Source organism: Oncorhynchus tshawytscha, linkage group LG21 (assembly GCF_018296145.1).
Source record: "Oncorhynchus tshawytscha isolate Ot180627B linkage group LG21, Otsh_v2.0, whole genome shotgun sequence".
NCBI classification, from domain to species: Eukaryota; Metazoa; Chordata; class Actinopteri; order Salmoniformes; family Salmonidae; genus Oncorhynchus; species Oncorhynchus tshawytscha.
The window spans coordinates 27,817,194-27,829,773 of record NC_056449.1 but is presented as its reverse complement, the minus strand read 5'-3'; the positions used below and the strand labels follow the sequence as shown (position 1 = coordinate 27,829,773).

General features: G+C 47.9%; 2 protein-coding genes across 3 annotated transcripts; one reads left to right on the top strand and one right to left on the bottom strand.

Moving 5' to 3' along the window:
• Nucleotides 1-355: 355 nt before the first annotated feature.
• LOC112221162 (dapper homolog 2) lies at nucleotides 356-6,907 on the top strand. The gene is made up of 4 exons (XM_024383304.2): nucleotides 356-1,008; nucleotides 5,202-5,430; nucleotides 5,940-6,206; nucleotides 6,396-6,907. Exons 1-4 carry the CDS (start codon nucleotides 748-750, stop codon nucleotides 6,905-6,907), a joined length of 1,269 nt encoding a protein of 422 aa, XP_024239072.2. The 5' UTR covers nucleotides 356-747.
• A 3,091-nt stretch (nucleotides 6,908-9,998) lies between these two features.
• On the bottom strand, nucleotides 9,999-11,999 carry LOC112220669 (tetratricopeptide repeat protein 9C). Of its 2 annotated transcripts, none has more exons than XM_024382502.2 (4): nucleotides 11,870-11,999; nucleotides 11,089-11,438; nucleotides 10,753-10,935; nucleotides 9,999-10,505 (listed from the first exon to the last, which is right to left on the bottom strand). In XM_024382502.2, the coding sequence occupies exons 2-4, from the start codon at nucleotides 11,432-11,434 to the stop codon at nucleotides 10,405-10,407; spliced, it is 630 nt and encodes a 209-aa protein (XP_024238270.1). In that variant the 5' UTR covers nucleotides 11,435-11,438; nucleotides 11,870-11,999; the 3' UTR covers nucleotides 9,999-10,404. The 2 variants fall into 2 exon arrangements, with proteins under 2 accessions (XP_024238270.1, XP_024238269.1); XM_024382501.2 differs by having other exon boundaries at nucleotides 11,811-11,960.
• Between the last annotated feature and the right edge of the window lie 581 nt (nucleotides 12,000-12,580).

Sequence of the window (12,580 nt, the reverse complement as noted above, 5' to 3'; positions counted from 1 at the left end):
CCCATACAACCCAAATAGCTGATCGATGCAACTGTAACTTGAACATTTCGTTTTCAAACTCACAATAATAGTAAACTTGTCAATCTACATATTTCATTCGAGGAGTCTTTGTAACACTTTTTGAAAGTCTTTGCGTCTTTGTGTTATTATGCTTTTATAGACTAAGGTATGCACGTGGTGAATGTTATCACCTTTATTATAGCCCATCATTCATCGTGTATTTGAACATTTTCCTGTGTGTTTTGGAATAGTTTGGCGGCCAAGGGATTTTCAAGGCGTTTATTCGAAAACTTCCCTGGCCAATCCCATTCAAGCTTTGGTACGTTACCTCCTCGGCTCCTCCCCCTGGACACATTTTTCTTGATCCAATGTAACGTTATTTACAGCATTGTTACGTCGGGTCTATCGTGAATATCATTTGCATGAAGTACTGAATGGTCGGACACAATTGGGCGATCATAATACGAAACCAAAATTGAGGATTAAGATGGAATATGGTTTGATCATCTCTTTAGTGTCATACATTTGACTCTTTAGTCAACGTGCTTCAATGTAATATGGCTTAGATTTAATTAAGTAGGCTAGGCTATTTTGCCAACGAATCATTGGTTTAACTGAGCGGGAGGATACAATGTTGCTATATTGTCGATCGTGAGAACATATGTTGCACTGACTTTAGCTGGACTGTAGCCCATTGTCATTGAGACTGAGCTCCTAGTCTAAAGCGCCCCGGAATCAGCCTCTACAATGCCTGGCCGCCGCAGTTGTGTGAATTCGCTCTGGTCTGGCACGGAGCGGGTTCGGATTGGCGAGCGGCTGAAAGCGACCCTGGCTGGAATCCTTGAGCTGGATTTGCTCCGGGGCCAACATCTGGACATGATCGATGCGGCGCTGGACCTCAAAGACACCAGTAGCACCGGTACCACGGTGACTGTCATCACCGATCAACAGGAGGAAAACCTCGAGAGCGCAGTCTCGGATGGCTCTGCGACATCCCGCAGGCAACAGGTCAGTGCGTAGCCCCAGATCTCTTGACAAGATTGGTTGCTATTAAATATGAATGCATTCAGATCTGCCAGTAGGGCATTTTTATCCCGTTGCATCAAACAGACTGCTGCGCTTCAATAGCCTTGATTGAGCGATGGAGTCATAAGCACGGAGCTATAGCTACTGATTACACAATGGTGTTTGACCTGTCTAATAGAATTGACAGTAATCCATCCGCCTCCACTGCTTCTAATTCCGTTTTGTATCAGTCAAGGTTATGTAGAATACAAAGGGTGTTATGGTTCTGTCCCCTTTATGGATCTCATATGATGAGATTGTCAACATCCACATCTTTTCACAGTCCAGTTTTCCCCAAGGACGTGACATAGAATGTATCTGTGTAAAGAATGTACACACCCTGTAGATACAAGCATACACCTAGGTCAGGTCATACTGTAGATGACAGATGCCTACAGAGTTCTATATTCTGTATTGGCCAAAAATCTTCTGTGTAAATAGGCTACTGTAGTATGTGAATACATTGATCTTTTTGTGTGAGATAAGATCATTTGATTGGGAAAGTCCCATAGTAAGACAACTTGGTACACACATTGAAGTAGACCTATTGAATAAAGACCCTATTCATTTTAACTCTCACCATGGATGCGGCCTTCAGCTTTCATTGTTACCATTTGGACAACTGTTAGGCCTAGTTGGTACAATACTAAGAATAGAATTCAGAAGGCCACAGAGCTCTACATTGCCTCATAATGGATTTGGAAGTCTGAAGCTTAACCTGAGTGTGAACACTGTCCTCATGTAGGGTAGGTTACCATACTGGTTTGTTGTTACAGTGTTTGGTGAACAGTCACTTAGCTCCAGTAATAGGGACAACTCAAGTCATTCCCTTTTTATTAATCAATTAGAGAATTGTCAAATGATCCCGAGGTAAGGAACCAGCACAACATTCTACTTACTGCTTTTTCCTTCTCAGAAACACTGCACCAATTTATTCTCTATAGATTCCCTGTGACGTTCAGCAGCTATGCTATGTTAAATGGTATTAGTCATCACAAACACCATAGAGAGTAGCTCTACTTGCCCTTCCATCCGCCAACGCAGACCCTATTAGCATATTAAACAACAGATTGAGAGACAAGTTGCTTCTGCTGTTGTTGTTTCCAACGTGACCAATGTTATCACCGACCCAATTCTGCCCACTGGGAAGAGGGGAGAGGAGAGAGGGGAGAGGGAAAAAGTGATATGGAAGGTGGTAGAGAGGGGAGAGGGAAGAGGAGAGAGGAGAGAGGGGAGAGAGAAGAGGGGAGAGGGAAGAGGAGAGAGGGAAGAGGAGAGAGGGAAGAGGGAAGAAGAGAGAGGGAAGAGGGGAAGAGGGAAGAGGGGAGAGGGAAAAAGTGATATGGAAGATAGGGAAGAGGGAAAAGGTGAGATGGAAGATGGTAGAGAGGGAAGAGGGAAAAGGTGAGATGGAAGATGGTAGAGAGGGAAGAGGGAAAAGGTGAGATGGAAGATGGTAGAGAGCGAAGAGGGAAAAGGTAAGATGGTAGAGAGGGAAGAGGGAAAAGGTGAGATGGAAGATGGTAGAGAGGGAAGAGGGAAAAGGTGAGATGGAAGATGGTAGAGAGGGAAGAGGGAAAAGGTGAGATGGAAGATGGTAAAGAGGGGAGAGGGAAAAGGTGAGATGGAAGATGGTAGAGAGGGAAGAGGGAAAAGGTGAGATGGAAGATGGTAGAGAGCGAAGAGGGAAAATGTGAGATGGAAGATGGTAGAGAGGGAAGAGGGAAAAGGTGAGATGGAAGATGGTAGGAAGGGGAGAGGGAAAAGGTGAGATGGAAGATGGTAGGAAGTGGAGAGGGAAAAGGTGAGATGGAAGATGGTAGAGAGGGAAGAGGGAAAAGGTGAGATGAAAGATGGTAGAGAGGGAAGAGGGAAAATGTGAGATGGAAGATGGTAGAGAGGGAAGAGGGAAAAGGTGAGATGGAAGATGGTAGAGAGGGAAGAGGGAAGAGGGAAGAGGGAAAAGGTGAGATGGAAGATGGTAGAGAGGGAAGAGGGAAAAGGTGAGATGGAAGATGGTAGAGAGGGAAGAGGGAAAAGGTGAGATGGGAGGTGGTAAAGAGGGGAGAGGGAAAAGGTGAGATGGAAGGTGGTAAAGAGGGGAGAGGGAAAAGGTGAGATGGAAGGTGGTAAAGAGGGAAGAGGGAAAATGTGAGATGGAAGACGGTAGAGAGGGAAGAGGGAAAAGGTGAGATGGAAGATGGTAGAGAGGGAAGAGGGGAAAGATGACTGGAGATAAGACTGCAGTGAGTCTCTCTCTCTCTCTCTCTCTGGCTATTTGAACTATCACAGTGGGGTAACAGTAGTACAGTACTGTTGCACCCCATCAACACTTGATTTGCTGCCAAAGCCCACACTGTGATCACCCTCACCAGCATTCTTCTATGTACATTTGGACCATGACATGTATTGCTGGCCCTATATCAACCCCCAGCCCACACAGAGACACATGACGTCAGAGGGCATTATCTTGGATTGAAACGTCTCCTCTGCTTCTTCAGTTAAAGTAAACAGAATTAATCAATAATGCATAGTGCGCAATGCATAAGCATATGTTTATCAATAACCAATGTTTGCCTGCTGGTGCTGTTGATAATGTAGCTTACCTTTCCCAACATGACATCTCAAAGTATTTAGCGTTATCACAATGATGCGCCCCATTCTGAAAATAACAACTTAAAGGCTTTATAGAGCATTCGTAAAGTGTTCGTAAGCCCTACATACTGTAGATACCTAATGAAAGTACGTCACAAAAGTATGTTATGTACATTCATATTATGTAGTCCTTCATTCTAATTTGAGTATTTGCTGTGATTTGTCTGTGCATTGTGTAGATATATTGTTTCTTTAGGGTAAATGTCTGTGTCTCTCTGTCTCACATAGAGGGATATCATATTACAGAGCTCTTAGCGCTGAGGGCCCCCACCTCTCTCTCGCTCTCCTCCTGATTTGATCACAACCATCTCACTGTAACATTACACTGGGGTAACATGGTTCACATTATGTCCATGGAATAGTGTGGGGGGTGAACATGGCCCTGACGGTTATCAGTGTGTTTGTGTGCTTGCGCAAGCTAGTGTTAGTCTTAGTATTATTTGCTATTTGTGTTTTAGTGTGTGGCAGGCAGGCTCTGGGTGAGTTAGATATACTTCTGCTACGTCTGTTGTGTGGGTGGAGTGAGCAGGAACCAGAGAGCAGCTGTAGCTATGGTGAGGAGGGGGTGGCTTTAACTTATTATGGAGTGGGGTTGGGGGTTGGGGGGGTTAAGATGCCACTCTCTGCCTCTCACAGGCAACCCCCTCCCCCACTACCTCTTTCATATACTTGCTCTTTCACTCCACTTTTCACTCACCATTAGCTCTCCCACTCTCAAGCACCCACTCACTTCCCCTTAGAAAATACCTTTTCTAACTTCATCAAATGTGGAAAAAGTAGCAAGAGACAGAGAAAACTAAACATGGCTGGTAAGCAGGATCAAGGTCTAACTTTTTTCCCTGCACCCATCCCCCTGTCATCCCCCATCCCCCCCTTATCCCTCTCTCCTTCTGCTCTTTGTTACATCATCTGTCTTCCCCTATTCTTCCTTTAAGTCCCCCTCTGAGTGAGAATGCGTTCTAAATGGCACCCTATTCCCTATGTAGTGCACTACTTTTGACCATCGCCCTCCATCACCCTGTGGGTCCTGGTCAAAAATAGTGCACTACATAGGGAATAGGGTGCCATTTGGGACACCTTGCCTTCTCAGTTAGGCAGTATGAGTCACCTGTATTGTCTCCTGTTTATCTCCGTAGTAACGGAGGATTGATCAGGCCTGGCAGTGAACAAAGCCCCCTGTTGTCCCCCCCACCCCTATCACCCAATCAGGCTAATATTAGGGCATCACCGCAGAGGTCATGAGTAATCACGTTCATCTAAGTAAGAAGAAAGTCATGAATTGGCTATTGAGGAGAAAGAATACGTCATATTCTGTTTTTGTGTCTGAGTCTTGAAACACGAGTGTTCCAGAATTTCCAGTAAGACTGATGACATCAGTGTTTGGTAAATAAGAACATTAGAGATCCATTCTACACCACTCTCTAATTATCGTCTCTTTAAAGACATGTTGTGACTCGAACACCCATTTTTCTGTTTTTCAGGTTCCCTCTCCCCCTTCAGAAACAGTGTTGCCATGCCACACCAGCACGTTGGACAAGGACCGTGTGGGGAACTCTGGTGGAGATGGGCTGGTTCATTCCAGAGGTGATGGGGTTGGTGGGGATGACTCACGCTGGTCCACCCTCTCTTGGGATGCCCCGTCTGACCTGCTCTCCCCCCCGGACCTTGATGGTGCAGTCCAGGTGGACTATGACTCCAGGCCCAGCTCAGGTACTGGACTGTGTGATCCTACCATGGGGGGTCTTTTGGGGGTGGTCTGTGACACTCATATGGCTTTGGCCAGGGCTGGACTATCACATCTGGAGCCCTGGGATACCTACCTCCAGGGCCCCCACCCGAATAAACAATGGCTTGTGACGTGTTCATATGCTATCTGGGGGGGCCCCGACCGCCATGTTCGTAATAGGCTATCTGGGGGGGCCCTGCGTGCTCGTTCGGTAATCTGGCCCTGGCTTTGCCCAACAACACTTCTCACCTCAAGTTTTGTTTACTTTGTGAGATACCGTGTTGCAAAGCCGTATTAAATATTAACCTTCAACTTTTCTGTCCCTGTTCCTTTATTTACCCTCTCATGTTATCTTTTCAACACCACTTACTCACTCCTTTCTTGCAAATCACTCTTTCTCTGGACCTACACTCCCTCCTTTCTTTCTTTCTTTCTATTTATCTTTCTCTCTCCCATCTCTCTTCCCCTCACTTTATTTCTTCCACCCTCGTAGGCTTTTATTCGGTCAGTGGCAGCTCCCTATCAGACTCCTGCTACTCTGTGTCCAGTGAGGCAGTCCTGGCCCAGGGGTGTCCAGTACCAGGTGGGCAAGTCCGGGCCGGACCAGGAGCACCCTCAGGGGGAGCCTTCAGGCTGTGGGAACAACGGCCCCTCTCTGCAGACCACAGTGACATCCAGTGGCCGGAGGCCACGCAGCAGCCAAGATCTCAGCGCATTGAGGAGACCACAGAGATTAGTGATAGGAGACCAGTATCTACGGGTCAGATATAACACGCATATGAACATTCAAATGCACTCACATAAACACACTTACACTTCAGTACAGTTCATCTGTATTTAACCAGTAGTTTTCCAGAGAGTCCTGGGACCATAGTCCTAGATAAATGCTTTTGCTTCTTTATAAGCTGACTGACATTCATAAACTTTCACTCTCGTCCTTTGAACCCAGGTGACCTGGAAATGAACAGTCTCTTCTTCCTGTCTGACCTGTGCTCCAGCCTGGGTGACCCCCATCCCGGCTCCCTCCTCCCACTCGCTGACCCCCGACCCCAACTCGACCCCAGGTTCTGTTCTGATCTGGTGTCCCGGAGGACCAAAGAGGTGTACCATTACCCCAGCCCCCTCCATGCCGTGGCCCTCCAGAGCCCCCTCTTCACCTCCAGTCAGGACGCCTCACCCTCCTCTCGCCTCTCCCCGAGTCCGGACTCCTCTGCCCAGGCTGAGGAATCTCAGTCCACCCCCCTCTTCCGGCCCCCCCAGCCTCCTCACCCCTCCACCTTCACCCAGCTGGAGCAGTACATCACCAGGCTGGCTCGTCAGTACCGCAGCCGGGTTTCCCCCTCTGACACCACCCCTACTGCCACCCCTGGGCCAGGTTGCCACAGGGGGCCCAGAACCCCTGGCCACGGCTCCACTCAGTCGCTATTGGCCTTCGAGAGCCGCAGTACCCCTCCAACCTGACAGGGGGCAGTGTGACGCCCTGCAAGTCTTTTCTGGGTAACTCTGCGCGGGTCAGCCTCAGCAATATCGGTAAGAAGGCCAGTAGGAACTCCATCAACCTGGGCCACCTGCCCTCTGTGACAGGAGAGGACCTCAAAATCAACCTCCACCTCAACCTCAGTCTCAACCTCAGCCCCAATCTGAACAAAAACCTGGGTTTAGACTCAAACTCCAAGGAAGGTATTAACACTAGTGGTGTATTAAGGAGTGACCATGCTATCCCCACTGCCTCCCCCTCTCCCTCCACCTCCCTCTCCACCGCCACCACTCCCACCCCTGCCCTGAGGTCTCGGCCACGCATCTCAACATGTCCCTCCAACCTCAATCACCGGAGCTCTCTGGAGGTCACCGGGTCAGGGGCTGGGTCAGGGCTAGGGTTCTCCCGCTCGCTGGACTGGAGTGGACTGGATTCTTCACCAGGGAAAGTGACAAGGAGTCAACCCAGCGTCAATGCCCCGGACGCCAGCCCTAGTAAGCTCAGCGAGGACTCGGCGATGGTGGGGGAGATCTCCCGTCTCTCTGGCCTGCCCCGGGCTGTGGTGGTGGGCCTGATGGAGCAGGGTGTAGAGCTGGATGTCGACTGCTTCCAGAGCGACGCCGAGAGAAGAGGTCAGGGGTCAGAGTTTAAAGCCCAAAGCTCCTCCCCTTCCTCCCACCAGACAGCCCAGAATGACCACCAGTCTCATCATCATGATTATTCCAGCGTCCATCACCTCCACGCCAGTAACAAGACTGACCTTGACCCCCAGAGGCCGATCCAGCTGTCCCTCAGTGTCACCCACTCCCCACAGTCCCACTCCGGCCTCACACCTCCCAACTCCTCCAGTCCACATTCCAGTAGCCCCAATCACCCTTACCAGTCCACCTCAACTCACCCACCTACCCATCATCATGTCACCCACCACCACACACACACTTTCCACTGCCAACAAACCCCTTCCACATCTGACCCTGCCTCTTCCCCCTCGTCCCGTGACCGCCCCAGGGTACGCTCCCCACCCCGCCCTCTCCAGCCCTCCCCCCTTGCCAATACTCCATTCTCTGTGTTCCGGCGGGATGACCCATTCCAGTGCTCCCTGCCTCGCGTCAGGGACAGCAGCTCACCACAAAGGGGCAGCATCCAGCCCAGAGGGGGGTCACTACGGCAGGGTGTAGGGGGTGCAGGGGGTAGATGGAGGGTAGATGGGGAGGGAGAAGGATGGAAGAGGGTGGATGGGGAGGGGCTCTACCAGGGGAAGCATGCGTCCAAGGAGTTGGTGAGGGCATCGACAGTGAGCAGCTTCCACAGGAAACAGAGGTGCTACAGCAGCAACTGGGGAGAGGAACGCAGTCACGACACGGCCCAGACGCCAAAGAAGGGGGCAGCCAAACTCTGGAGGGGCTTCGAAGGACGTTCATGGGGGAAAGAGGCTGAAGAAGAGGAGAACAAGGAGAGGTGGAAGAGAGAGGGGATCAGGAAAAAGGAGAAAGATGACCAAAAGGAGAAGCATGCCAAGGCAGAGAGGCGAGAGAAAGAGAGCAGTGCCTCAAAACGCAAAGGGAAGGGTGGTGGTGGCTGGGACAAGCGTAGCTCCAGCCTGAGGCTGTCCAGACGGGCTCTGTTCCGCAGTGAGTCCCAGGGGGACGTGCTGGAGCCTCGAGCCCAGAAAGAGGAGCGTCTGAGGGGGACACAGTGGACCTCCTCCCTGGAGCTCAGCATGGAGCGGGTTCGTCCGTTGGCGTTGGGAAGAAGAGGGGAAGAAGACAAGCGCCTGTCCTCTACTGCCAGCCTCTTCCACCTCTCTCGCTCTCAGAGTCTGGAGGGAAGCTGTCCCTCCCTCTCTCCTCCTCTCTCCTCCCCATCGTTCTCGCCATCCCCCCCTCCTTCTCGGGCAACCCTCACACGCTCGCGCTCACTGAGGGACCTGAGTAGAAGGGTGTTTAGCTCAGTGAGGTCTCTGAGTTTGAAACACAAGACGTCTAGAAAGTGAGATGATCACAATAAATGAAAGTGTTTTTGCCACTAAATCAAATGTATTTATATAGCCCTTCTTACATCAGCTGATATCTCAAAGTGCTGTACAGAAACCCAGCCTAAAACCCCAAACCACTAAGTTACAGTCAATATTTCAGTCGGTTGTATTTTGGTTGATAAGGCGGTGCCAATGTTATGAATCTGTTGAACTTGACTCTCAGTAGTGTGTGACTGTGGTGGTCCCCTCTGCATGCAACTCTGTGACTTATCTCTGTGCGCTATCATGGCTATCGTAAGCTTGTTCTCCTCTCTTGAGTGTATATCAAATCAAACCTTATATACTGTATGTTGCCTTTGAAGTACAATCATATTGGCCATAAAGACCAAAATCAACAAACAAATTGTGCTATAAGTTGATATTGTGCTCAGGATTTTGAAATGGATCTCAATAAAGTAATACTAAGAATAAAATGTTATTTGAAACAAATGTGTGTATCTTGGATTATTATTAATAAAGAAAACTTCTCATTAAACTTTTGACTCTGTGAATACATCCATCTCCAACACTTCTACACTGAGGTATAAAACATTATGAACAGCTGCTATTTCCATGACATAGACTGACCAGGTGAAAGCTATGATCCCTTATTGATGTCACTTGTTAAATCCACTTCAATCAGTAGATGAAGGGGAGGAGACATGTTAAATAAGGATTTTTAAGCCTTGAGAGAATTGAGACATGGATTGTTTATGAGTTCCATTCAGAAGGTGAATGGGCAAGACAAGTGCCTATGAACAGGGTATGGTTGTAAGTGCCAGGCGCACCGGTTTGTGTCAAGAGCTGCAACGCTGCTGGGTTTTTCACGCTCAAGTTTCCCGTGTGTATCAAGAATGGTCCACCACGCAAAGGACATCCAGCCAACTTAACAACTGTGGGAAGCATTGGAGTCAACATGGGCCAGCACCCCTGTGGAATGCTTGACACCTTGTAGAGTCCATGCCGCAATGAATTGAGGCTGTTCTGAGGGAAAAACTCAATATTAGGAAGGTGTTCCTAATGTTTGGTATATTGCTGTAGTAAAGGCTGTAATTTCAAAAAATATTTCTTAAGTTTAATCAAAACATTTTGTACACAAAAAGGAACATGACTGATTATGTGACCAGAAACAACCACTTTCAGAAGTCATAACAGGACTGAGTTTGAACAGTGCACAAATAGTCTCTCTTTAGCACCCTCGCTTTGACCTTCAACCCTTATGCTGAACCTCCAACAATTTAGCTCCATCTCCTTGTTGGTCATCAGGCACAAATATTCTCTATAGCATAACAGGATCTTCAATAGGATCAGCCTGATCAAGGCTCTGCACAGAATCAATGATCTATGTGTCCAGTCCAGGCTTGGTTCCTCTTCTCTTCTCAATCCTCAGGGTCAGAACAACAGAACATCCCTCCTGATGGGAACTTAATTCTGGGTGACTCCTCCGCTGGCCCCCTCCCCGGCTCTCTAACTGGAGGAGAACATGCCCCGGTACAGAGCCTTCTCCTTCTGGTACTCTGTGTTCAGCCTCTCCTCTGCTCGCTGCAGGTGCCTCCTCACATTAGTGTCTGTCAAAGAGAGACAGTCACAAATACAGTGATTTCAATTTCAATCAACATTAGGGGAATGGGAATAGCATAGAAACAATAATACAATATATTGTGTTCTACTTCATTCTGTTGGGGAATTGTACCGTATGCCTAGGCTTATAACACGCCCTCACAAATCATCAATAATCTGTTTTGTTTTACTGAAAGGCTGCGGTAGGGACAGCAGCCCCTAAACAGGAAGATAGTAACCAAAAAGCTGAGCTACCATTGGGTTGTCCCTTGCTGGCCTGAGTGAGGTATTGCTTGGCGCTCTGTGCGTCTCCCAGCTCCAGAGTGGCCACTCCTGCTCTGTACAGGGCCTTGATGTCATCTGGCCGCAACTGCAACACCCGCAAGCTGTACTCCTGGACACGCGTGTAGTCGACACACTCCCTCTGCAGCAGACAGGCTGAGAGAGGGGGAGACCAAGTGACAGAAAAGAGAAGATAAAGGTAAGTCCAGAAAGAGGCGGATTGTGCATTATGCTTCGTATTATCCTCCTTTAAGTGGATAATTTGAAACAACTCATCTACTGCATGAAACATGTCAAGGCCTGTAATACCTGCTAAATTGTTGTAGCAGTCGACCTGTGTGTTCCTAAGTAGTTCTTCCTGTCCTGGGGTGAGTACAGGAGCCTCAGGACCAAACCCCTTCACTGCCGCAGTGACATCAGAGTCTAAACTACGCAGAATGAGCAACGAACGGTGGTAACGTCCAATTGCAGACCGAAGCTTTTTCTCTTTGTAGAATTTGTTCCCCTCCGTTTTTAAGTGGACAGCATCTTGTAGCTGGGAGTCTACGTTGGCACCTGAGGGGCCAAGCTTGGTCGGCGTTCCTGAACAGCTTACCCCTGCAGCCCCGGACCTCCGCTCCATACTCTCATCTCCTGGTGTCTCTGGACTTGCCATGGAACTTGATGGCCAGTAGTGATGGGATAATAAGTACATGAGAAGACATGATATTAGATGACTGAACACATTATATTACATGGGTGGTCAACACCAACACTAAATGTTAAGACAAAACTAGATATGATTAAAGAAATGAAGATGCTCTAAACCCGAAATCTGAGACCCCCCATCACGATTGCTTTTAAAAGAAGAACTAGCTAGTCATTTCAACTCATTCACTAACTGTTACCTGGGTGTCCTACTAGGTCATGTATAAGCAAGCAAGAAAAAGGGTTTTACTGGTGCTAGCTCTTGCGTAAACAAAATGCAAAGTAACTGCAATTGACATGGCCATATGTTAACCGTTATAAATAAAAGTGTAATGGCGGCTTACCTTACAGTCTATTGATCTTTACACAAAATACAAATACTTGAACTTGCCCACCTACTTACTGTAGCTAGTAAATAATGAACATGCAAACAACCACAGCATTGGTAGAGGCAGGCACTTCCTGCTTTTTCTTCTTCTGTGGTGAGAGGAACCCAACCCATTTCACTGCAACGGAACTTATTTTTAGTTTAGCGCTACATGCCTTAGCAACATGGACATAACTCTGTGACGCATTCATCAATGAAACTAAATTAATCAATACTGAAAAATAAAATAGTGTTGTCTATGTTTATCACTTTGGTGAATTGATGAAGAGCGTTCGAAGGTTGTAGAGGTTTGTTTGGAACAAATGCAATAGTTCATACATTGTGGATATCATAGGCTGCAGTATTTCTTATTTATAGGACAGCCTTCAATAGTTCCAAGGAAAAAGTGCAAATGAGCCTTTTGCAATTTGCAATGCCTTTTCCATTGTTAGGGGAGTCGACCCCGCCCCACATTCTATCCCATGCATCTTATACTGCATAATAAACAAAAAAACATATTTCTCAAAAGGTCAATGCATGGAGCAAGTGACTGGCCCAACCACTAGGTTACCTGCCCCCCCCAGCATTTCACAGCATATTTTATGCCCCCTTCAAAACAACTGGGAACTGTGAATTGGGAACTCGGGCATCTCCGAATTTAAAAAATCGTTTGGACCGATCATCTAACTCGGAATACCAAGTTAGAAACTCGGGCATCTTTCTAGAGCTCCGACTTTCCGACCTGAA